Source organism: Mytilus galloprovincialis, chromosome 9 (genome assembly GCF_965363235.1).
Source record: "Mytilus galloprovincialis chromosome 9, xbMytGall1.hap1.1, whole genome shotgun sequence".
NCBI lineage: Eukaryota > Metazoa > Mollusca > Bivalvia > Mytilida > Mytilidae > Mytilus > Mytilus galloprovincialis.
In genome coordinates, this window is record NC_134846.1 from 24,148,410 (window position 1) to 24,174,732 (window position 26,323).

At 31.1% G+C, this 26,323-nt stretch overlaps 3 protein-coding genes across 3 annotated transcripts in view; 1 reads left to right on the forward strand and 2 right to left on the reverse strand.

The window, feature by feature from the left end:
- Positions 1–1,397, reverse strand: part of LOC143044672 (Ig-like and fibronectin type-III domain-containing protein 2) — a 165,547-nt gene extending 164,150 nt beyond the window's left edge. Inside the window, exon 1 of the mRNA XM_076216735.1 lies at positions 1,272–1,397. The gene's annotated coding sequence lies outside the window, so the exon portion shown is untranslated. The remainder of the gene's footprint in view (positions 1–1,271) is intronic.
- Positions 1,373–20,316, forward strand: LOC143044674 (N-sulfoglucosamine sulfohydrolase-like). The gene is made up of 7 exons (XM_076216736.1): positions 1,373–1,524; positions 7,061–7,193; positions 9,455–9,588; positions 11,133–11,283; positions 12,959–13,197; positions 14,054–14,229; positions 18,228–20,316. The coding sequence occupies exons 1-7, from the start codon at positions 1,428–1,430 to the stop codon at positions 18,828–18,830; spliced, it is 1,533 nt and encodes a 510-aa protein (XP_076072851.1). The 5' UTR covers positions 1,373–1,427; the 3' UTR covers positions 18,831–20,316.
- Positions 20,317–23,162: 2,846 nt separating this feature from the next.
- LOC143044678 (DNA-directed RNA polymerase III subunit RPC1-like) overlaps positions 23,163–26,323 on the reverse strand; it is a 77,936-nt gene continuing 74,775 nt past the window's right edge. The window contains exons 35-37 of the mRNA XM_076216742.1: positions 24,735–24,798; positions 24,075–24,145; positions 23,163–23,509 (exon numbers count right to left, since the gene is read on the reverse strand). Of these exons, the coding sequence (XP_076072857.1) occupies positions 23,438–23,509; positions 24,075–24,145; positions 24,735–24,798 (207 nt within the window). The 3' untranslated portion in view covers positions 23,163–23,437. The remainder of the gene's footprint in view (positions 23,510–24,074; positions 24,146–24,734; positions 24,799–26,323) is intronic.

A 26,323-nucleotide genomic window follows, 5' to 3' on the forward strand; every position in this document is an offset into this window, starting at 1 on the left:
ACATTGTTATCGTAAAAATATCAGCTGTGGGCCACAATGTGAACCTTTTTGGTGAGCTAAAAAGTTTTCCATTGGGTGAAGTGGCTGATATTTTACGATATCTATACGAAGAAAACCTATTATCTGTTTATCATTCTTTTACTGATCTTTTCCCTCTCCCAATGACAATTTTACGCTTGAAGAACTTCTCTTCTTTCATTGTGACATGGCTGATAATGCCTGGTCTCATTTTTGTTATAACGTTCACCACGCTTTATGTCCGTATCCATCTGTTATAGTAATTATAATTGACAGATCAGCAACTCTCACATGTCTGCACGTTCTTAAATAAACATGTAATTAAATAGATCAATTGAAGTTCTTATACAGTTGTCATTCTGTAGTCTGAACATCAAACAATGTACTTGTTAATAAATTAGTTATAGAAACTGGATTGTATTATTACATCATGTACATAAGCAAATATATTACAGTTTTGAAGCCAACAGAGCAACAGAGCAGGGTGATATAGGTGTAGGGATGGACGATAAATTTATATATATATAAATGAACTAAAATTAAAAAACATACAAGAAAAGAGTCAACTGTCCTGTTTGACCAGGGGTCATTTGGAGGAAAACATGTCATTGGACATTGTGATGTCAATGCAAGATACACATGATACATACATTTTTGTAATTGTACTTGGGATTCCATGGTCCTACTTTTAAAATGCTTCCATTTTACATGTTTCATATCATTTTCAATATCCTACAGTATATTTTTAAGACCCATATGAGATTAATCAAAATATGTGCTTATTACAAACTAGTGTTTATAGTTTTTTTATTTTTTTATTTAAGGAATGACTGTAATATTTTTTCTGTCTATGAAGAAATAACATTAAAAATTTGGTGCACACTGAAAAAAATTTAACAGTGTGCACCACGTTTTTTATGTTATTTCGAATAGACAGAAAAAATATTACAGTCATTTCTTATAATTTAATTCCAAATTCCATTTTAAACAGTAGAAAACCATGAAAAAACGTTGATGACGTCACGGTCACATGACTAAATTATGTCTATGGGCTCATAACAAAATAACGTCAGCCAATCAGAAGACGCGTTACATCCAAAATTAAATTATATAATATTAATAATAAATATCATGATGATGCGAATTTTCCTGTTTCTTCTGCATTAGCAAACGTTATCATTTGAAACGCACCTATTTTAAACTAATGAGATAACAAGCCATCTAAACTTCTTAATGAATATTGTCTACTTTACCTGAAATTGTTAAATTCTACGCCGACATCAGCTTTTTCTCGCACCTGCAAAAAAGGTTTAAAAATCCAATTGTTGATTATAAACTAAGGGAGATAATTACAAGGGAGATAACTGGGCCCAGATAACTGCATAATTTCATTAACATGATTAACGAAAATGAAAGTAAAAACGTTTCGAAATGGTTTTGTCAGCACCTTTATCTTATTTCTTACAGTAGATTCTATCTCATCAAAGAACGTACTCATTATTATAGGTAAATCATTGTAAAATCATTGTAAAGTTCTGTCGTATTAATTAAATTTTATATAGATCTAGTGTACAATGGTGTGTAAAGCAAAATTATATCCGGGTTAAATTTGATCCGGAGGAAAAAATGTCACAGTAGTTGTTATTATTTTTTTTATCCGGAGGAAAATATTTCCCTTGGATATTTTTTCCTTTGCCCTGAAATTCTATGTGGGTAGTTAAAGTATTGAATAGTTATTAGAAAAAAAATATCCTTTACAAATACTATGAAATAATAATAGTGTATTTGAATTAAACCTATGTTGTAAAAAAAAATGTATTATAATGGGAATTATTTCAGAAATTATCATTGAAAAAATTTCCTGAAAAAATTCAAGTAAATATCATTCTTTTAAAAAGAAATTAAATTATCATGTTAAAAATAAGAAAGAAAACCAGAAATAATTTCAAAGATCGTAATTGTGAAATAACATCATAATTAAATAAGGTTAGTGAAATACATGAATATATAAAAAATAAGATTCAAGGAAAAATTTCACTATGAAATAGATTCTGGAATATATTATATTAATATCTATAAAATATAAATTGCTCATAATTACCTCCCTTTGATAAATTATGCAAATTTGTTCTACCTTTGTGAAACATTTTATTATTAAGGTAGGTATATATTGATTGCGAGTAACTTCATATTATTAGGTATACAGGGATGTGCCAAAAATATGGGTTTAATTTTGCGAGATTTTATATAAAAATGACCCTCCTTTTTAATGACATCCTAAATTAAAATGCATTTACGTTTGATAACTGTATATTGATTTGGGGTATGATCTACATATCATATATAAATATGCTATTGAGAATATTACATTATTAATGGTCAATTATTATATTAAATTAAATCAATTCATTTGAAAGTTCACCTTTCAAACAAAGTGCTTTCAAATAAGTTCCCAAATGAACCCCGGTGAGTTAGTGCTTATATAAGCATGGGTCATTTTTTAAATATTGTATATAAGTAAAGGTCATTCTTTCTTAAATATTTATATAACTATAGGTACTGAATTTCAGTGAATGTAATATTAAAATGGGTACGTTTTTTGAGGCAAAAATGGCACACTCCTACCAAAAAAATATCGAAGTTCCCACCTGTGAGATCTAGGCCTATAACTTTTAGCTTTGTAAAATAAAACAAAATTATTCACATCAGGCGAAAAAAGTTTCTGACTTGGACAATAAATTTAGCGTCAAGATATTTAGATTATAACATATTTATAATGATTATTTGAAATAAATAGGTAAAGAAAAAATCTTAATTTGTGTGTGGTTTTATTTTTTAATATAAATGAATTTTCATTATTTTATGATCATGATTCAAAGAGCAATTAATGAACATGATGAAGAAGAAAATAAACATTTGTTCATTTGTTCTAGAACTATTTTGTTTTTGTTTTCAAGGATCATGTTTAAATAGGTTACAGTTACAATGGTTACAGTTTTGTGTATTAATTAATGAATTGGTGTTATGTAGTCGACATTGTTGATATTTCAAAGCCAAAGGTATGAACCAAATTAGGAGCTAATCTCGTCTTTATTTAATTTACTAAAAAGGTCCATATATATATAAAAAATCAATGTACTGACTATTCCTATAATGGGTTCTCTATTGAAAATAAAACTATTAACCAAAGACACATGAAAGACATTTGTAAATATTTATATATCTTCGCTGTACATAACAAAATTTGAAACTTAAGTTAAACATCAAAGATTGGTTAAATCTACTTTAATTAGTTGACTTTTCTAAAAATTTATTACATTCAATAGAGTATAAAGTTAATATCGCTCAATTTGTATTCTTGTCACTTTTTTTCTTCTTATCATATTATAAATTTCTATAATGTGGATAGTAAGATATTAATGTACTGGTAAAAGTGATGTTATTTCAACTAATATTTTTATAAGCTCTGACAGACACCTGCTCATCGAGCTATATTGAGCCTTTTATAATCACTTTAATTGGCTTTCATTGGTTGTTAATTGTTCTTCATCGTCTGTTGGCTGTTTTAAACTTGTGAGACTTAATAATTGCATGAGCCAATTTAAACTAAACTTGGCCACAATAATCAGGTATCGAGTTTAAAAAATGTGTCTGCTGACATACATGTCTAAAATTAGAACATAGTGGTAAAATGCAATTGTTGTCTGTTATTTCTTGAGAAACAGTAAATGACATATAAAGTCTAATAGGTAAAAAAATGTGTAGGTGACAAGTAGATAAAATGTACTATCTATCAAATGACTTTTTAGTAGAACTATTACACCCTAATTAAAACTATGATTTTTCCCAATTTATGCAGTTTTGTCTATTATCTTGAAATGTAAAAGATAGAATGTTCGATTACCAATAATGTTCAGCAAGGCAAGATCTGCAAATAAGTCAACATGATCTAAATATTATTATACGACCGCAAAATTTGAAAAATTTTTCGTCGTATATTGCTATCAAGTTGGCGTCGTCGTCGTCTTCGCCCTCGTCCGAATACTTTTAGTTTTCGCACTCTAACTTTAGTAAAAGTGAATAGAAATCTATGAAATTTTAACATAAGGTTTATTACCACAAAAGAAAGGTTGGGATTGATTTTGGGAGTTTTGGTCCCAACATTTTAGGAATAAGGGGCCAAAAAGGGCCCAAATAAGCATTTTCTTGGTTTTCGCACTATTACTTTAGTTTAAGTTAATAGAAATCTATGAAATTTTGACACAAGGTTTATGACCACAAAAGAAAGGTTGGGATTGATTTTGGGAGTTTTTGTTCCAACAGTTTAGGAATTAGGGGCAAAAAAAGGGCCCAAATAAGCATTATTCTTGGTTTTCGCACAATAACTTTAGTTTAAGTAAATAGAAATCTATGAAATTTAAACACAAGGTTTAAGACCATAAAAGGAAGGTTGGTATTGATTTTGGGAGTTTTGGTCCCAACAGTTTAGGAATAAAGGGCCCAAAGGGTCCAAATTAAACTTTGTTTGATTTCATCAAAAATTGAATAATTGGGGTTCTTTGGTATGCCGAATCTAACTGTGTATGCAGATTCTTAATTTTTGGTCCCGTTTTCAAATTGGTCTACATTAAGGTCCAAAGGGTCCAAAATTAAACTTAGTTTGATTTTAACAAAAATTGAATCCTGGGGGTTGTTTGATATGCTGAATTTAGAAATGTACTTAGATTTTTAATTATTGGCCTAGTTTTCAAGTTGGTCCAAATGGGGGTCCAAAATTAAACTTTGTTCATCAAAAATTGAATAAATGGGTTCTTTGATATGCCAAATCTAACTGTGTATGTAGATTCTTAATTTTTGGTCCAGTTTTCAAATGGTCTACATTAAGGTCCAAAGGGTCCAAAATTAAACTAAGTTTGATTTTAACAAAAATTAAATTCTTGGGCTTATTTGATATGCTTTATCTAAATATGTACTTAGATTTTTGATTATGGGCCCAGTTTTCAAGTTGGTCCAAATCAGGATTCCATATCAAGTATTGTGCAATAGCAAGAAATTTTCAATTGCACAGTATTGCACAATAGCAAGAAATATCTAATTGCACAATATTGTGCAATAGCAATTAATTTTCAATTGGAGTTATCTTTCTTTGTATAGAATAGAAGTTGATAATATATGTTGGAAATTTGCCAGACATGACTATGATGTCATTTTCTATTTTTATTTGCCAATAACTTTATGTAAATAACTTCATTGGAAATTTGCCAATATAAAATGTTGCTGATGAAGCTTTTTTTCCTTATCTTATCTAAAATGTTTTTAGATAATGTATGTTGGACATTTGCCAGACATGACTATGATGTCATTTTCTATTTTTATTTGCCAATAACTTTATGTAAATAACTTCATTGGAAATTTGCCAATATAAAATGTTGCTGATGAAGTTTTTTTTATTGTTTTATACAATAAACAATGTATATTCACTTTTACTACCAACCAATCTTTACCATTCAGTGATAACAAGCACTTTATTTTACATTTTAATATTTTATGATGTATTTAAAAGAGTAGTTATTGTTGCAAACTCCATTAGAAATTTGAATTGATATCAGTTTTGGAAAAAGGGAAACGGGGATGTGAAAAAAAGGGGGGGTTTAAATTTTTCTCATTTCAGATTTCATAAATAAAAAGAAAATTTCTTCAAACATTTTTTTGAGAGGATTAATATTCAACAGCATAGTGAATTGCTCAAAGGCAAAAAAAATATTTTAAGTTCATTAGACCACATTCATTCTGTGTCAGAAACCTATGCTGTGTCAACTATTTAATTTTAGATTTAAAAAGTTTGAAGAAGAAATCTTTAATTGATTTTTAAATTTACATTTGTTTTGTGTAAAAAAAAAACATGTAATGTCAAAAATTTGATCACAATCCAAATTCAGAGCTGTATCACGCTTGAATGTTTTGTCCATACTTGCCCCAACTGTTCAGGGTTCGACCTCTGCGGTCGTATAAAGCTGCGCCCTGCGGAGCACCTGGTTTGATTTCTTATTACTTAATGTTAAATGACGATTTTTTCCTAATTTTTGCATTTTTTGCATTTGTTTTATAATAGAATGATAGAAACTGTAAATAACAAAAATGATCAGCAAGACAAGATCTTCAAATTAGCAATTATGGCCAAATTTATTAGTTGACCTGCTATTGGAGTTATTATATAGATATATATATATATAAGAAGATAACGTTTGAGTGCCAATGGCAATGAGACAACTCTCCATCCAAGTCACAATTTATAAAAGTAAACCATTATAGGTCAAAGTACGGCCTTCAGCACGAATCCTTGGTTCACACTCAGAACAACAAGCTATTAAGGGCCCCAAAAAATTACTTGTGTAAAACCATTCAAATGGGAAAACCAATGGTCTTATCTATATAAAAAACAAGAAACAAGAAACACTTATGAACCTCATCAACAAAAGACAACTACTGCCCTTTAAAATCATGTTAACGATAAATTTTGCCATCTTTTATTGATTGAATAATAGGTTTTTACAGCAATTTAAACACCATTGGCTTTTTTGTGGCATTTAGTTTTTATTGGTGGAGAAAGCCAGAGTGCCCAGAGAATTTTAAGTACAACCTTCAGTAGAAAAATTAACAATCATAGTCAATTAAGATTCCTAGTCGAACTCACCTGCCATATTCAGGTATCGAACTCACAACCTGTGGGATGACAGGCTAGTGACACAGTATATAGAACTTTGGATCTTTGTTTGTTTTCTTGAAAAAAAGATAGATAAAGCTTTAAAAAGGGAAAATAGTCTTTAAAGAGTTTTTTCCCTTTAATGAAAATATGGCCATAGTAAAAGATGCAGGTGAGCTTTTATTTTATTTTTTATTTGGAAATTAAAGGAGGGATTTTTTCATTTTCTAAGTACAATCTTCTGTTAGCAATATTCAAGATATGAATGAGAAAGAAAACTATACTTTTTCCTTAATTTACATGATTATATTTTATATGATATTTTTCCTCTTTCTGTAGCTGATGATGCTGGATTTGAAACATCAGTTTACAACAATACAGTGTGTAAAACTCCAAATTTAAACAAACTAGCAGAAAGAAGTTCTATTTTCACTAATGCTTTCACGTCTGTTAGTAGCTGTTCTCCCAGCAGGTAGGTATACATTGACAAATAAAAGGAGCAAGCCAGTGTTATTTTATCTTCATAAATTGATTGTTCTAGATTTGTCAGTCTGAAATTATTAATATATAATGAGAACATGCCTCAATGGTTTTTCCTTAGTCAAATTTTCTCTCCACAAATGCTCTATGTTTGCATACATTTAGGCAGTGGCGTAGCTTGCCTTCTGAAGTTTTGATTATACCGAGGCAGGGGGTCATGGGGGCACAGCCCCCCTGAAGCTGTTGAGGTTTTTACAATTTGAACAAGAAAAAATCGTTAAAAATAGTTGTTGTTCAATGTTATTTCATCATAATAGTGTTATTTCATCTAAATAATGTTAATTATATGCCTTAATTACTATCTATACTCAAAGCTATAAAAATAACAAAATACGGGAAGGTATCACATTAGACAACCAATGAAATGTCGGTTTCCTGACTTGCTAGCAGTTACAGAAAGCAGGAACATATATATTGACATACTGTTCCCAGCAGAAAGCCAGCTCAAATGCCTAATGCCGCCCAATATATTGGCAAGCTGTAGTACACTCTAATATAGTTGGCTGTACCTCACTGTGACATGAGTTAACCTCATTTCACAAGAAATCATGACCTTGCTCAGGGGATCTAGAAGAAACCTGTACAAAATGTTCAATACAGAAAAAAACAAACGCAAATAAAGAGGGGTTTATTTGTAATAAGTTTTGTGATGATCATTTAGTGAGGCGTAGGTCACGAATCAACGAATTATAGATAATCACCACAAATTGACAGCTGGATTGAACAAACGAATTTCAGGATAAACTAGGAGAAAAACATATGCTACATCTAAAGTGTAGCACGGCACTTGTTTTAGTAGTGTATTCCTTCGAAGGTCTTGAAATTATATATTGAATGATTTTTAACTTTTTTTACATGCACGATGAAGATGACAACCAGCGAATAACTAACTTTTACTTTATTCTGAAGTCTTCATTATAAATGAACAGTATTTGGTTGATTTTTTTTATATAAAATTATATAAACTGCCATTATGTATTAACTATAACAGACATATTTCTCTGGAATTAGTGATTCCTTTGAATATTTTAAATTCCCTGCTTGTGAAAACGTACTATGAAATTAAAATAGCGAGAATAAAACTTGAGAACCACAACATATAAATTATTTTCTCGGCACTATGATATATATATAGATGCATATTTTGTTTTGTTTGGTACCAGAGTGAATGAACATAGTCGTAGGGGAACATGTCAACAGTTATAAATGAGGGTTTGATTGCTTAGAATGGGATTATCAAATATTTATTTTTTAATCATTGTCCCCTATAATTTGATTTTCGTTTATTTTATAATTTAGCACCATTTTAAATCCATATTCTTTTAGATTTAAATTAATTTCATGGCCGATTTTTCTGTTTTCTTAAAACCTCACCGAAGCCCTCGTATACTAGAAATTATTCTGACACAAAATTAAATAATTGACCTAATTCAATGGTAAAGTGATTTGATCGGGTGACTCGTGAGTGTTTGATCCTCATCTATTATACTCACTGTTTTCGCTTGTAATGGGGTAGGACAAAATAAATATGTTGTCGATTTCCTTTTACTCTGACAAATTTGAATTACAGAAAAGCTACCGTACTTAAAGGGTTTTTCCAAGTAGAGGAGGGAAAATTAATTCAAATGATCCCATAAGTCTTGAATAATTCGTAAAGGGTATGAATCAATAACCGCGCCAACAAGACATAACAAGTTGCTATATAATTGTTTAGAAGCCAGTTTGCTGCAATAATCATTTGAAAGAAAATACAGTGAAGGAATTTTTTTTTTTTTTTTACCGAAGCAGTTGCCTCAACGTAAGCTACGCCCCTGTTAGGTAGTTTTGACTACATTAAAGAAAGTCACTTTAAGGCCTTTTCAGGAACCATATGATAAAATGTGTCAGAAAACATCACCAATCCTGACCTGACTGTTTTATACAATTTTTTTTCAGCTCTTACCATGATCTTTTGAAAACATTTATCATTTAATTAAAGGGAGCACTGATTAATCAAAACTAGGGGGTATCTTGGTACTCTCTATTGTTGGTAGGTCTTTCTCTTTTTTCAGAAGAAAAGACCATTAAAAGAATGTGTAACAGCTGTTAGAGTAGCTTGGTTATTTCCGATATTTATGTTGTGTTTTTTGTCACATGTGTCAAAATAGGCACATTCATCTCATATTTTTTTTTGAACAATAGTTTTGCTTACAGGTCTGTGATATTATCTGGTTTACCACAGCACCAGAATGGGATGTATGGCCTTCATCAAGATGTCCACCATTTTATGTCATTTGATGGTGTTGAGAGTCTTCCAAAAATAATACATAAAGCTGGCATAAGAACAGGTATTTATAGGTGAAACAACTAATTTATATTATACAATGTAGTATCATTTTTCACAAATTAGAATTTGTATAAAAAAAATTGTACGAATTATAAATTGTATAAAAAATTGTACAAATTATAATTTGTATTTTGTATTGGAGTTAGTACAAAAAGTGCTTGTACAAATTACAATTAAGAATTTGAACAAAATTTTACGAAAAAATTCACTTGTACAATTGTTGGCACCCTATTGTTGTTTACAGTATAAAGTTTGTTATAAAAAAGCATTGATACACGCTATATAATTTTTATTCAAGGGACCTTTATTCCACAAAATACCAAAATAGTTCTGTATTATTTGGTTTAGCATGTGAGTGAATTATAATGCATAATGTAACGTATGTCATCAGGAATTGCACATCTTTTAAGTTATACATTTACATTTAGAAGTGCTGCATCCCTCATTTGTGAAAGCTCTCTACACTTGTTGTGTGCAAAATTCTGTCTTCTAGGTGGTTCCAGATGAATATTGTAGACACAAAGAATGAATTTGAAAGTTGCTGTGTTTACTGTTGGCAGTTAAAAGTATTGTTTCTCAATTGTTTTTCAATTATGTTTGTTGCTTGTTAATTGTCAAACATTTTTGCTGTGATAAAGTGTCTTGATCTTCATGATTTTAAGAAGTCATCTGGATCTATTGCAGGAACAAGCCCTTCAACCATCTTGTACTCAAATAAAAGTATTTGGATTGTGCATCTGTTTTGTAATTATTGGAGTTCTAATTTGGTAAACATGTTTGTTATGCAGCCATTTTTCTCTTGTTTGTAGTTGCCTGTTATGAAGCATGCTGCTTGCCTCTGTATTCTTTCCAGCTTGTTTAATCCCATGCCCAGTCTTCTAGTTTTGCTAGGTCTTCTTGTAGTAGTTTGTAGTCTTTCTCTGTTTTGATGATTCTGTACAGTAAATAGTCATAAGCAAACAGCCATACTGATGCTTTTTGTATTATATAGATAAGGGTTTTTGTCTGGTCATTTAAGATAACTACAGTGTTATCAATCCTTTTTTATAACAAATATCCATAATAAAAATTATTGTACAGGTTATAAGTGAATTTTTGTCAAGCCATTTTTGTACAAATTACAATGTGTTCAAAGTCGAAATATAAATTATAATTTGTACAACTTTTTTTGTACAAAATGATAACTTGTACACAACATATACACACAAAACAATACATATTAATTTGTAATTGAAAACATTTTTGCATTGAAATGAAATATCAAAATTTCAGATAGATGCTATCATGATAGAGCTACACATGTTTCTTCATGTACATTTAATTCCAGGCAGGACCAGAATCATAAAAAAATTAAGTTATGATACATGGTTGAGGACTAACTTTATTCATATACACTCAAATTGTTCTAGACCAAAAGATTATTAAATGTTTATCTAATTTAATTTTTTCTTCTAGTGGCTTATCAGAAGATAAGAAACAGACTAGGACAGTAATATAATTTCTGACATCATTATTGTATTGCATAATTATAATAACTGCTTTCAGGAATTATTGGGAAGAAACATGTTGGTCCTGAGACAGTCTATCCCTTTGACTTTGAAGAAACAGAAGAAAATAATAGCATTTTACAAGTGGGGAGAAACATTACCAACATCAAACTTCTTGTAAGAAAGTTCTTAAGCCAAGATAAATCCAGGTAAGTGTGATTAGGTGATGTACAATAACAATTTTTCTTTAAAGATTAAATGTCCATGAAAATCAGAATAGAAAAAAACTTGACAGCTTGATCTTTTATTAGTTTGTGGTTTAATGTAACTGGAGTGGGTTGGTGATGAAACCTCGTGGGACGTGTAGTGGCCAGTTCTTCATCCTGGAGTGCAGAAACCTTATAAAGTGGTTACCGTTTATCAAATGTTCTTTACCCTTGACCTCATTTTCATGGTTCAGCGACTGCTGGATAAAAATTGTACATACATATTATTTTTGTTTGTTTGAGACTTATGAATACATGAGTATATTAATAGTAATAAGATAAATATTATTGGTATATAGGATCAATGCAATGCCTGCATGTCAGTCAAAGAAGGTTCACTGGATCAGTAGTGGATCAGTAATTAAGGTTTAGGTTTTGTTGTCAAGTTTAGATATTATAACCAAACGTCAACTATTTGATGTATGGAAAGATTGTAAGTTGTACCTATCCGACTGTCAGGTTTCATCTAACATTTAAATTAATCTCATTTTCATGGTTCATTTGTAAATGTTAAGTTTATGTGGTTTGGACTTTCTCAGATCCAATGAACAATAGGGCAGCTGTATTTGGTGTATGGAATGACTGTTCATATACATTAAAGGTTGCATTTCTGTAAATATTGACAATGCAATTTCCCAAAGGAACTCCTTTACGGCTAAAACTGTACCACTTTTACTATGAAGTTTTGAATAAAATCTTATCCTAGAATTGAAAGTTCATATGCACTACAATTTTTTTCAAAGGTCAAAATATAGGGCTGTGTGGCATTTTTTCAACGTTTATATGCCCTGAACTTCTCACAGTTTAAACAAACACTAATTTTCTTAACTACCCCTACCTCGAATAAAAGGTTACCACATATTTCAATATAAACAAATTGCACATGTATATTTTACTGGTAACATTCCCAAGTTATGTCTCTATGAGATGGAACATATAGTTCATAACTGGGAACCAGTATGTAAACAAAATTAATTTTCTATGAATATTCTAAATCTCTCCAAAAGAGGTGTGGTTTGAGAAACAGCTGTATTTACAAATGCAACCTATAGGTGCAGATTTGTGTATGGCAGGTTTCATATAAGCTTGTCCACCTTATCATAGATATTTTGTCAATGTTAAGTTTTCATGATTTTTCAGATACTGTAAGCAATAGGTCAAGCATATTTGGTGTATGGAATGCAGATTGTATGGCAAGGTTTATCTGACCTTGACATCATTTTTATGGTTCATTGGTAAAGTTTAGTTTTTGTAATTAGGTGTTTCTCAATTTGTATAAACAATAGCCAAGTTACATTTGGTGTAAGGTTTGATTGTTAGGTGTGCATATCTGTCTGATAGGTGCCTCTGACCTTAACCTCATTTATATGGATCAATGATAATGTTAAGTGTATAATGTATCATTGTTTTATATATGTAAACTGTATATTATGTATCATGTTTTAAGCCATTGACCCATATGGGTGTAAAGTGCTTTTCAATAAAGAATATAAGAACTTCATGTAATAGACTTTTAACATAAGTAAAACAGATGACAAATTCCAGAGTCTGCATTCTTGTTTCAATGATGGACCAAGCTGTTTGTTGTCTTTTTTAAAATCATATTTAACTTTTTCAGTCCATTTCTGTTGTATATTGGGTTTCATGATCCTCATAGATGTGGCCATACCCATCCACAATATGGACAATTTTGTGAAAAGTTTGGTGATGGTAGTCCTGGGATGGGATTTATACCTGATTGGACACCGCTGACCTATAACCCTGATGATGTCATTGTACCATATTTTGTCCAGGACACACCAGCAGCAAGAAGAGATATAGCAGCTCAGTACACAACTATTAGTAGGCTAGATCAAGGTGACATATAATGTCTGCTTTCTTATTTGATAACCGATTACTGCAAATTCATTATAATTTACCGTTTGAGTACAAAACTATTAGTTTTGATGTTGCATTCATGTCTTAAACATGGCATAATTTGCTATTGTACCAATAACTAAAAATAGTAGATTAATATTCCTTCCTTCTATTGATTGATTGATTGATTGATTGATTAATTGTTGGTGATGTAACACCATCTCAGCACACTTGATACATCAATGCAAGCATTTTTCATTGTTGGAGGAAACCTAAGTACCCAGACAGAACCATGTCCGAAAACCTCAAACAAAACCCTATATTTAGTATATCATATACACATGGAAAGTTTAAAGGCATGGAAGTGTTTAAAAATAGTAGATATTGTCTCCCCTTAATCAGTTTCAACCTATATTCATGAAATTATTTAGTGACCATATCCTCATCAATCCACCATTATATTCATCAACTCAAGGTCAGCATGCATGGATTGTTTTAAAACTGATTGATAAATTCCTGCACAAATTCTAAGGAATTACTGGAAATTCAGAAATTATTGCATGCATTTATTAATGCGATTTTTCAGGAATAGACAAAAATGGGAGTTTAAAATATTGCGATTACGAAAAACTGCTTATAGATATCTATGTTTCAGTTTTCAGAATGCGAGTTCTCATTATTGCGATATCAATCCAGTCGCATTATTAGCATTAATAAAAACCTCACAATAATTTCTGAATTAACAGTACCTAAAATGATTGTTTTTTTTTCTTCAAATTTCAATATTTGAAACAACACCAAGAAGTTGTGACAGCAAATAATATTATTATCTATTGTGGTTTACATTCTATTATAGGTATTGGGTTAGTACTGAGAGAACTAGAAATAGCTGGATATTTAGATGATACATTAATAATCTATACATCTGATAATGGTATACCCTTCCCTAATGGCAGAACCAATTTGTATGACTCTGGAATAACAGAACCATTCTTACTATCATCACCTCTACACAGAAGCACATGGGGCATGGTAAGATGAGTTGTAAAAAAAACATGAAACACTCACATTGGTCCAGTACCAAACATGTCCTGCATATTCAGGATTGCCAATCTCTGGTACAAGTGTTTTTTGCTCTATAATTGCAGAATTCTTAGAAATTTAAACACACTCATTTTAAAAATATTCCATTTGAATATTCTTTTTGTTATTTCTATGGCTTTAAGGGATCATATGCCCTAAAATGTTTAAAGTCTTCCGAACAGCAGAAATTTAAATGACAATAGAGTTAATGGTCAAGATTATAAATTCTACCATGCATAAAAGCTGTTGGGAAGAGGATCTGTCGCCGTAAAAGAGGGGGCATGAAGTTTATTATTTTATTTCTATTATTTTCAAGATTTACAACAAATACAACACATTGATCAAACATACATACAGTAATATAAGCAGGGGCATTAAGTTTTACCCTTGTCTGTCTGTTCCAACTTCCTTACGTCCACTCTGTAACTTAAGTTTGCTTCCACCAAATGTTACAAAACTTATACACTTTGCTTTTTACCACAAAACACAGATCAAGTTTGAAATTGGGTGGAGTCACTTATACCATTCTTCAGTTATGCCCCTTTTTAAATATAAAAATTGCTGATTTTTTTGTTTCTCTCCATCTAACTTTAGTTTGCCTCAACCAAATGTTATGAGACTTAATGTAAACAATGCCTTTCACCACAAAACTTGGATAAACTACAAATTTTGGTAGCATCATTTTTACTTAGCTTCGTCAATGCCCTTTATAACATTATATGATTTATAACATTATATGATATGCAAGAGGAAACATCATCTTTGTCCAATTTACACATTCCCCATTTATTTTTAAATTTGTTTGATATAGACAGAAAGACCAATCTGAAGAGATCATATGGCAGTGGAGTGCATAAACAAATGATTGGGCTTATTTTTTTTTATTGAGAACAACATGTCAATTGTGGTTCTCCATTTCTTTATGAAAGTTCAATATCAAATGTTCATAATGGTAATCTAGTAGGAACAACACCACTTCAATAAAAATAGTTTCATTCAGGAACCACACTTGTATTTTAACAAAAAGAGGATTTCGTATTTTGACATGATACTATGTATAAAACCTTAAATACAGTTACTGGTTTATATTGGTTTTCCGTGTTTTAAAATAAACACAAATACAAAAGGGAGATATTTAAACATGAGAATTATTAAAGATCTTATTAAAGAAAATTTGTAAGGGTTCCACGGAACCCAGTGTCTCGCCTACTTTTGCTGTAAATGGCAGGCTCAACAAAAATGAGGAAAAAATTCAATAAAAATATTCCTCTTGATACTATCTTTTGATTGTAAGAAGCTTCTGTCCAACTCCAAGTTTAGTAAAAATCCATTTATAAGTAAAATACAGATACACAAAGTATTAACAAAATTTCCTTCTAGATACTAGCTTTTGATCAGAAACAAGCTTCAGTCCAAGTTTGGTTCAAATTTAAAAATAGTATAAGAATGTTATTAAAATTTTTATAAAATTAACCACAGAGTGAATATGTTGTTTCCTGGCAGAAAATCTAAGTCAATTTAAAAGTAAAATATGGAAAAAAAGGGATTTTTTTTTTTTTTAAATTTACTTCTGGATACTATGTCATAATCCTAATGAAGCTTCTGCCAAGTTTGTTACAAACCCAGGATAGTTTAAGAAAGTTATTAAAATTTTAAAAACTTTAACCACAGAGTGAATGTAATGTTTCCCCAAAGAAAAACTAAGTCCATTTATAAGTAAAATACGGAAAAAATAAAATTTTATTTTTACAAAATTTACTTCTGGATACTATCTTATGATCATAAACCAGCTATTGTCCAAGTTTGGTAGAAATCCAGTATAGTTTAAGAAAGTTATTAAAATTTCAAAAACTTTAACCACAGAGTGAATATTTGTGGACGCTGGGGACGACTACAACACCGACGCGGATGGAATGTAGGATCGATTAGTCTCGCTTTTTCTACTCAAGTCGAAGGCTCGTCAAAAATGAATAGAAAGTTGTATGATTTAGTTGATAATTCACATGAGGACACTATTTTGAGTTGTACCGTATTTAAACCTCCATTATAGTTGATGAGTTTCTTCAATTGCTTCACAGCAATCCATTTCGAAAAATCTATGTATCTAAGACTAAATTAGGTTCTCAAGATATGGAATTTTTATCGTGTTACTTTGTTTAAAGATTTTTCAAAAAGGTCAAGATATCTGAAATCTATATCAAAAATATTTTGTATAAATGCATTAAATATCTAGATAATAAAATGAAAACAATGTTGCATACAATTTAAATGTTTTAGTTTTTTAACTTTAATAAAAAATATTATTTTAGGAGTATAATTTTTAAAATGAGGCAACAAGGGGAAATAACTCTATATAACATTTGTTGACCTGTGCAAGTGTATTCCCTCAGGATGTCAGAGTGAGGCTCAGGTTGTGAGATTGAAGTTTTATTTAAAACAGTAATATGTTTTTAAGCTGTAAACAGTAAATTGATTTCAATCTAAGTAATTAAAAACTAGACTTAAATTAGCTTGGAAAAAATCCTATAAAAATCTACAAATGGTTGGTGATTATAACAATATGAAAGCTTTATTTAGATTCAGTACAGTAACATACTACAGAACATAGCTCTAACAGAATACATACACACAAATGCAACAACATAGAAACATAAAATAAACCATGCAAAATAAAAATAGAGAAGCAGACATAAATTAAAGTATGCACAACACAAGCATATGGTAATGCAAATGTAAATGCTTGCACAACTTTAAAAGAGCAAAGCACAGTGAATTAAAATGTAGGCTTATCTACATGCAGAACAGGGACATTCCGAACCATTCCAGGACTGTATTATATTATAACTATGAAAAACAGTTCTCTGTCCTAAAATGGTCCATATGACTTCCATGATGTAGCAGCAGCAATTTGAAACTTTTCTTACTGCAAGTAGTAGTTTTTACATGTGTAGTTTTCAATATATTGGTATATCTGAAAGATTGTTTAGATTGTTTTACCCTCGATAAGTCTTGTAAACATATATTTAAACCTGCTGCAATTGTTTGCACCTGTCCTAAGTCAGGAATCTGATGGTCAGTAGTTGTGTTTGTTGATGTGGTTCTTAAATGTTTCTCATATCTCGTTTTTTGCATAGATTTTCTTGTTTGAATGGTTTTACACTAGTAATAATTGGGGCCCTTTATAGCTTGCTAATTGTTTGCGCAGATAAACAAAACAAAGATTTTCTTACTGTGTCAGGTAAAAATCGATCACGCTTTACTTGGTTAGTACCTAAATCTGCTGTACCAATGATACACGGAGCATGTTTGTTTAAGGTGGTACCTAACACTACAGGGAGATAACTCTGTAAAATCATCTGAACGTTTGAATTACGTTGTGTTGTTGAGGGAATATTAAGCTTTTCCATGATCAAAATTAGTGTTTGTCAAACTGCTATATAACCAGTGTATTTTTTATGATAAAATGGTTGGTTCAAATTATTTGAAATTTTTATATTTTTGTCAAAGGGTCAAAATATTTTGTCAAAGTTTTATGAAAATTAAATGAGCCAAATTTATTTTAGTGAAGGTGTTGGGTACCACCTTAATATGTTTCAGGGTTTAAATTATGGGGGAAGAAGATCATTTTTTTAACACTTTCTTTTCTTGAACAAGGCACAGGGGCACAGTGACACACAAATGGTCACAGGCTCACAACATTTTAGGGAGTGTGGGCAGTGCCCCTCTATTTTCTATATTGAATACACATCCTCTTGTAATCTTGTGCTGTGCCAAAATATAGGGGTCTACAGAAAATTATATTTATCATTATTTAAATAAATAGTATTTATTTGACTAAATGTTTTGGATGTTTAATAAAAAAAAATATTTGGTGAAAAAAGCAATGAATTTGAAATTCAATGTTGATCAAAACATACAAGATAACAATTGTGATTTTATTTTCTCAGGAAATACAGAAATTAGTGAGTCATGTTGATATTGTTCCTACAGTGCTTGATTGGTTCAAAATTCAGTATCCACAGTATGAGCTTCTCCATAACCCAGTTATTCTGACAGGAAAATCATTATTGCCATTGCTATGCAACAAAGACAGAGAATCAGAAGAAGTCATATTTACCAGTCATAATTTGCATGAAGTGACCATGTATTATCCAATGAGATCTATTCGTACAAAACATTTCAAACTTTTACATAATTTGAATTACCTGATGCCTTTTCAAATTGACCAGGACTTTTTCATTTCAAACACCTTTCAAGATTTGCTAAATAGGACTCGAGAAGGCATATCAACACATTGGTATAAAAATTTAAAACAGTATTACTACCGAAGTCAGTGGGAATTCTTTGATTTGTCAACAGATCCACAAGAACGCATTAATCAGATTAAAAATGACAAATACACAGGAATAATAAAATATTTAAAGGAACAGTTACATCAGTGGCAAAATATAACATCAGATGCATGGATTTGTCAACCACAGGGAATTCTAGAAAATAAAGGATATTATAAAAATAGTCCTCACTGTTTTTCTGCAGGTTATGGTGTATGAATTATAACTGCAAAAAATCATACTGATCCCTAAATATGTAATACAGAATGAATATAAACCATCAGCTTTAAACAGAGCAAGAATTGGCCAGATTCATAAATTTAAATGCAAAACAACACAGATTCTTTAGTACGACATGTAGATTTGTCTTTTATTGTGACATTGTTAAATGAGTGGTCTTCATATACGTCTTCTCTTTGCAACACTAGTTAAATCTCTGTGGACTTAGGAGGCAGTAAATTTGAAAAGTGAAGCCACAAGAATTATATCTATACAAGTAAAAGAAAAACCACTATTTTTCCAAATTAAGGATGAATGGACTTGGAATGTATGAATAATACTTCAGATTTTGATTTATAATACAATGTGAACAAGTAATGTAGTTTTCTGGAGATTGTCACAAAACTTTTATTAAGACATTAACTGATTTTACACTATAGTGCCTAACAAGATTTTGTGAGGGAATTCGATGTTTGCTATACCACTGTTCAATTAAACGCACTTTATGACAATACTACTATACCAATTGTAATGAAAATGTTTGCAGTGTTTTGAGAAATGATTTTACTTTTTAGTCACGTATTGTTTGTGAAACATTTTATGTTTTAAAAGGACGAATTTTCTGTATAAAGTCAATAATTATGTGGACTTTTGAAGCCCAAACTTTGTATTGCCTTAAATACATACATGAAAGTTCCGAAAACTGTACCAACACACAACGACATGTTTATGAAATGATAGCAAAACTTTGGTTTGACAAATTTTTATTCGTTATTGCAAAAAAATAAACTTTGAATATCTTACATTTTCTCCCTACCCAGTTTACCCCTATTACTTATTCTGATGTGGACCGGTCATTGTTATTGAAAATTACGGAATTTGATTGGATTAAATTATTACTAGTTTACCTTCAAACTGTTCATGCTTTTCGTACATGACTATTGGTTAAATCAGAACGTGCATGAATGTGACAGTAAGTAAAATGACCTTCAAACTGGACACTGGATGAGTCCATGTTATGTTTTATCAATGGAAGTATAGGTACGGAAGGTAAGAATTGCCAATTCTCCTATTTTCACAATTTTCTCCAAATACACAGTAGATAAATTATTTCTTAATAGTCAATTGCGGAGAAAAACAGAAAGTTTAGAAATAAGAAGTTTTATTCCAATCAACAAGTCATTTTTCGAAGAGAAATGCCAACATACATTTTACGCACAGCTACGCCAGGTAAACATATTATTAATCTTACAAAAAAAATATCATTTTTCAGTCTCATAGGAACATACTAATTACAATAAATCCCAAACTAAAGAAGTCATTATATAACGTCAAAATATGTCCGATCTACCTATGTTGGGACCCAAAAAGTCAACACGATCGTTTTAAGGTCAATTTCGTCTACCTCACAAAATCTTATTAGGCACTATAATAATGTAATCGCATAACAACAAAAGATATTTTTTCAATAAAATAAATTATATAACATTGTGTGTTTTGCCAGGTAATACATCATTGGTCTATTTTAGTAAGAGATTACAATGCTTGTGTATGTTGACAGAAGATAAGTTTTCTAACAAATATGGACAAATTTTCACTAAAATCAGAATCATTTTTATGTCTTTTCTACATCATACAATGATTAAGACACACTATACGACCATGTGAGACCATGTTCTCCAGAAACAACTGTTTAAATGCATCATGCTTCATCAAGTATGAACAAAAACTATAGCTATGGATAGGTGTTTAATTTTCATGGTAAATATTATATACTAGTACATCAGAACAAGATCATCTTGATGTCAAAGGAATATGAACCTGGCTTTGTACTTGACTTATATGCTAAGCAGGATTTTAACATGCCAGTTCACAAACAGACATGTCCCTATTTCGGACACATTATTATTGACTCTGAGCAGACTAGTCTTTGCAGTAACTCCTTTAACAATTTTGTTATTGTGATGTAACTTCATTAGTTATAACTGTTTGACTTTGACCTTGCTGGCTCATTATTACATCTGCGAGGGTGGGCAACAATTAAACCAAGTATAATTATAATTAATTTCATTCAAGGCATTCTTAATTTTCTGAACCAGCATATATTTTCTATTTTAACTTTCCTTTGATTACAATGAACCAGTAGTCATTAAAAAAACAGTATATCTATAGATCTATAAATTGGTATAAGCTGCTAACTGATCAAAAACTCTAACTAGACGCTCTTAAGAGCCTGTGTCACTTACCTTGGTCTATGTGCATATTACACAAAAGACACAGATGGATTAATGACAAAATTGTGTTTTGGTGATGGTGATGTGTTTGTAGATCTTACTTTACTGAACATTTTTGCTACTTACAATTATCTTTATATATAATGAACTTTGCCCATTAGTTACAGAGGATAATATTTTGTTAAAATTTACAAAAATCTGCATTTTACCCCTATGTTCTATATTTAGCCATGGCGGCCATCTTGGTTGGTTGGTTGGTTGGCTGGGTCACCGAACAGCTTTTTAAAACTATATACCCCAATGATGATTGTGGCCAAGTTTGGTTAAATTTGGCCCAGAAGTTTCAGAGGAGAAGATTTTTGTAAAAGTTAACGACGACGGACGCCAAGTGATGACAAAAGCTCACTCGACCTTTTAGGCCAGGTGAGCTAAAAAGTAAATAATCTAATCACATCCGATGTTTAACTGCAATTTGCCCTGCTTTACATAAGATTTGGAAGACTGTTGTAAAGGTTTTGGGTCTGTGTTCAATTGAATACTGGGCTAAATTTTTGGAAAAAGACAGCCTTTTTGCAAAAGAGCTGATATTTGGCTGAAAATCATGGGTATCAAAAGATAATGCTGTTACACACAAACAGATTTTATTGTGTCACTATCACCAGAAAAAAGTTTGTTATATAACAATCAAATAGAGGGTCACTTTAGAGGGAAATTTATTCTGAATACACTCAGATATTGGTTCAATCAAATTAAAATAACATAATATCAGGGGCATAGCTAGAATGAATCGATGTGCAAACCTTTTCTGCTGAGCGGGGCGAGGTGAAGATTTTTTGGGACCCTTTTATGCAGAATTTTGTATTTTTCGGTTTTCGGTCATAGAACGGTTTAAAGAGGAGATATATGTAGATAGGACTTAAAATTATGAATGTAAATCTTCTGAATTGAGTAATACATAAACAACACATATTTGTGAATTTACTCAAAATTGTCCAAAATCTGCTCTGTGGGTCTAGGCAGAAACAAACTTCTCTATTACTTTGTCAATATTCACACTAAAATCCCGATGATTATGCAGTAATGCTAGTAACTGTCGTTGTTCATTGTTGATCGTACATTTGTTTTTAACATACTGATAGATCTCCATGGCAGCACTCGCAAGATGTTATAAACCAGCGTACGTGTTCGGCATCAAATGACCTTCCAATTGAATTCGTCAAAATTACATGCCAGGTCAGTTTCGTATATCTCAGACAATGTTGATATTTGTTTGTTTGTTATATTTCCTACAACACGATGAAGCAGATACAGTGCAAAGAAGTGATTTTCTGATAATACTAGACGCCACTCCACTCTTCAGTTCCCTTATCATATGGTCTATAAACGCAAAAAATAATGAGACTTTCCAATACTGTTTTGGCGTGTTTGCAGGGTGATTGGCTCCGGTAGTCTAGCTGCCGACCACATCGCCTCTGCATATTTTCAACAATATCGAAGGGTTCTGATAATTCTAATGCCGATTGGTACATCTCGTTCCTTACTGATGAATCATACACTGTAAAATGTGCCCCAAAACTACATGTCGTAGACTGCGTATTACAAATTCAAATAGATCTTGTAAAAGATACAAGTTACTGTCCGATTTTGTCATAATCTCCAGTAAAACTTTTATTTTGAAACCAAATGCCGTTATTAAAGGATATTTCATCAATTAAAAAAGTGACAACATAGGTGTTTCCTTTAACATTCATTTTATAAATTTTTATTTTGCTATTTTGTTTCTGCATGCCGAATCGATGTGCACGCAACTGCATGTTAGCGTATAGGGAGCTAAGTGCCTGAATATGTTAACTTAAACTAGAACCAGGTAAAGGAATGCAAACTAAACTTGTGCAATTTTCTTCAGGTAGACAACTGGTCAACAAAGTGGCTGTGACAAGATGCCAAATAAAAGGCAAATGACTTTTAAAAATTCTTTGAACTCATTTTTTGTTTTTTGAAATGTACTTTTCAACCTTTAATTTCATATAACACAAAATGAAAATTATTCTTCTTGTTTTCAGCAATAAGTTTGAAATTCAAAAAAAAAAAAAGAAGCTTTTTCAGATAATGTTTATTAGTACTTAATTAGTTTTTCATATGTTTATCGTAACTAACAACCCATTACTGGCAGGTCTCCTTTATACTTTATGATATTCAATAGTCAATCATATATTCAGTAGTAATAGGATCATTTTTCATAGTCTATTACAGAACAGTTCAGTGCAAGCAGCTAGTAATCAAAAACTAGTATATAATTATTGTTCTTCATTGATGATTGTTGATTGTATTAAATATCTTCCATTGAATACTGAATCTTTCTGGTATCTGTCATCAGCTGAAGATGTGAAAAGATGGATCATCAAACACTAAAGGTCTTCTCTGTAACTGTGTATCCTTTTCTACTGTAATACTTGTTAAGGAAAATTCTGATACGACTTAGGCATAAATATACCACCATGTGGTATAATTATCATCAAGTTCAAATGACAGTATATAAGCAAATATAGGCCTTCAACAAAGAGAAACACCTATACTGTATTTGCAGCAATAAAAGGCACCGACATCAAACAATTTACCTACAAAAAAATTGAAAAACAGAAACCAATAACAACCACTGAATTACAGGCTTCTGACTTGGGACAAGCACATAAAGAATGTGGTGGGTCTAAACATGTAAGTGATGAAATGAAAACAGCTAGATATTTTTTAGGGAATTTTCTTATGCTTTGACCTGTAAAAATACTGTATTTGCCTATAAGAATCGAAATAATTCCTTCATTTCATGCTCTATGCTCATTTTAACATGGGTATGCATTATATTTGACCATATTTTACTCGCTAACACTTAGTGTTAAATATCGACAAATATAATGCCTACCCATGTTAAAATAAGCATAGAGTATAACATGAAGAAATAATGTCTTAACCGTAACACAAGATTTATTATCATAGAAAACTTGAAAGGATATTTATGGAGTAGCTTGAATAGTCCTGTTCCTATTCCCATTGGTATTCCCATGATTATGCACTCACTTACACCTGAAATAAGAGAACATAACAATTAAGTATTTAGTTAAACAAATTTCTTGAGACATCCTGAATTATTTTCCTGGAAAGAGCTATATATTTATTATTTTTTGTATTTGACAAATTTTGTAATTCTCAGAATAAACTTTCTATCCTGCATTTACAGTTTTGAAACTTTATATTTTTTTTCCCCATTATTCTAAACTGATTTATCCTTCTAATGGCCTGTTTTTTGGGTTTTTTTTTCTCTCTTTTTATTATTCAATGTGCGACATATTTGAGACATCCTGGTTCCTCATTGGTCAAAATTCAATGATGGCTTAAAATTTTCTTGTGCTCCTCTGAATTTCCTTTTGGGACATCATTAAAAAAAAGCCATGGAAATTCCTGATGACATTACATAGAAAGAACACATCTTTTTGCATACCATTAGCAAAGAAGAATTAAGTTTGTCTGCATATTGTCTTAAAATCATTAGAGAAAAAGATTCTACATCAAACATTGTATCACATTTGATGCAGTGGTATAATCTGTATTTATCATTAGACCAATTTCATAAAATGGAAATCAGAACACAAGTATTAATATAATTATGTCTTACCATTTATTGTGTCTTTTTGGCCATGATAAGCAGCTTCAAATAAATGATCAGCTGTCTTCTCAAACTGAAAGGTGTAAATAACATTTTACATTTACTGGTGAAATCAAATTAAATTAGAAACTAGATGTGTCAAAGCGACACGAATGGCCCCGTCCCAAAAAGTTGAAAATCTGTAATTTCAATATAAACACATGTGGACACAAACATGATGGTAGTCTCACATATCAAAATTCAGCTCAAAATCTGGAGGGGAATAGAGAAAAAATCCGTATAACTGTAATTTTCAATAATTTATCAAAGTCCAAAGCCTGTAATTTCAGGGAAAATAAGTGGAGCGGCACGAAACTTAAGCTTGACCTATAACTCATCATGGTTAACTTACATGATACCAAAAATCAGCCCAATATCTGAAGGCGTATAGAAAAAAAGTCCGTATAACTGTGATTTTCAACAATTTCTTAAAGTCAAAAGCCCCTAATTTCGGCAAAAATTAATGGAGCAGAACAAAACTTAACCTTGATCTGTAACTCATCATGGTTAACTCACATACCAAAAATCAGCCCAATATCTGAAAGCGTTTAGAAAAAAAGTCTTTATAACTGTGATTTTCAACAATTTCTCAAAGTCCAAAGCCCGTAATTTCGGCAAAATTAGTGGAGCGGAATGAAACTTAAACTTGATCTGTAACTCATCATGGTTAACTCACATACCAAAAATCAGCCCAATATCTGAAGGCGTTTAGAAAAAAACTCTGTATAATGGTTTGTTGCGGAATGACGGAATGACGGAATTACGGAAAGATGGAGAGACGGAATTTCGGACAAGGGTAAAACTATATGGCACCGACAACTTCATTGCGGGGCCATAAATAATAGTGTTCTACATCTTATATTCAATTATTCATTTCCTGTTTTGTTTATATCTTAAAGATTTTCCCTAGCTTATTCAAATTTCTTCTTTTTCTATATAGAATGCCTTTTTATACGACCGCAAACATTTTAATTTTTTGGTCGTATATTGCTATCACGTTGGTGTCGTCGTCCGAATACTTTTAGTTTTCGCACTCTAACTTTAGTAAAAGTGAATAGAAATCAATGAAATTTTAACACAAGGTTTATGACCACAAAAGGAAGGTTGGGATTGATTTTGGGAGTTTTGGTCTCAACATTTTAGGAATTAGGGGCCAAAAAGGGCCCAAATAAGCATTTTCTTGGTTTTCGCACTATAACTTTAGTTTAAGTGAATAGAAACCAATGAAATTTTAACACAAGGTTTATGACCACAAAAGGAAGGTTGGGATTGATTTTGGGAGTTTTGGTCCCAACATTTTAGGAATTAGGGGCCAAAAAGGGCCCAAATAAGCATTTTCTTGGTTTTCGCACTATAACTTTAGTTTAAGTGAATAGAAATCTATGAAATTTTGACACAAGGTTTATGACCACAAAAGGAAGGTTGGGATTGATTTTGGGAGTTTTGGTTCCAACAGTTTAGGAATTAAGGGCCAAAAAGGGCCCAAATAAGCATTATTCTTGGTTTTCGCACAATAACTTTAGTATAAGTAAATAGAAATCAATGAAATTTTAACACAA

Bases quoted from the DNA above. Each gene is read 5' to 3' on its own strand.
- LOC143044674 (XM_076216736.1), top strand. From the start codon at position 1,428: ATGAAAGTAAAAACGTTTCGAAATGGTTTTGTCAGCACCTTTATCTTA. The intron at 7,194-9,454 runs GTAGGTATACAT...TTTTGCTTACAG, and splicing joins AGTAGCTGTTCTCCCAGCAG to GTCTGTGATATTATCTGGTT. The intron at 13,198-14,053 runs GTGACATATAAT...ATTCTATTATAG, and splicing joins TATTAGTAGGCTAGATCAAG to GTATTGGGTTAGTACTGAGA.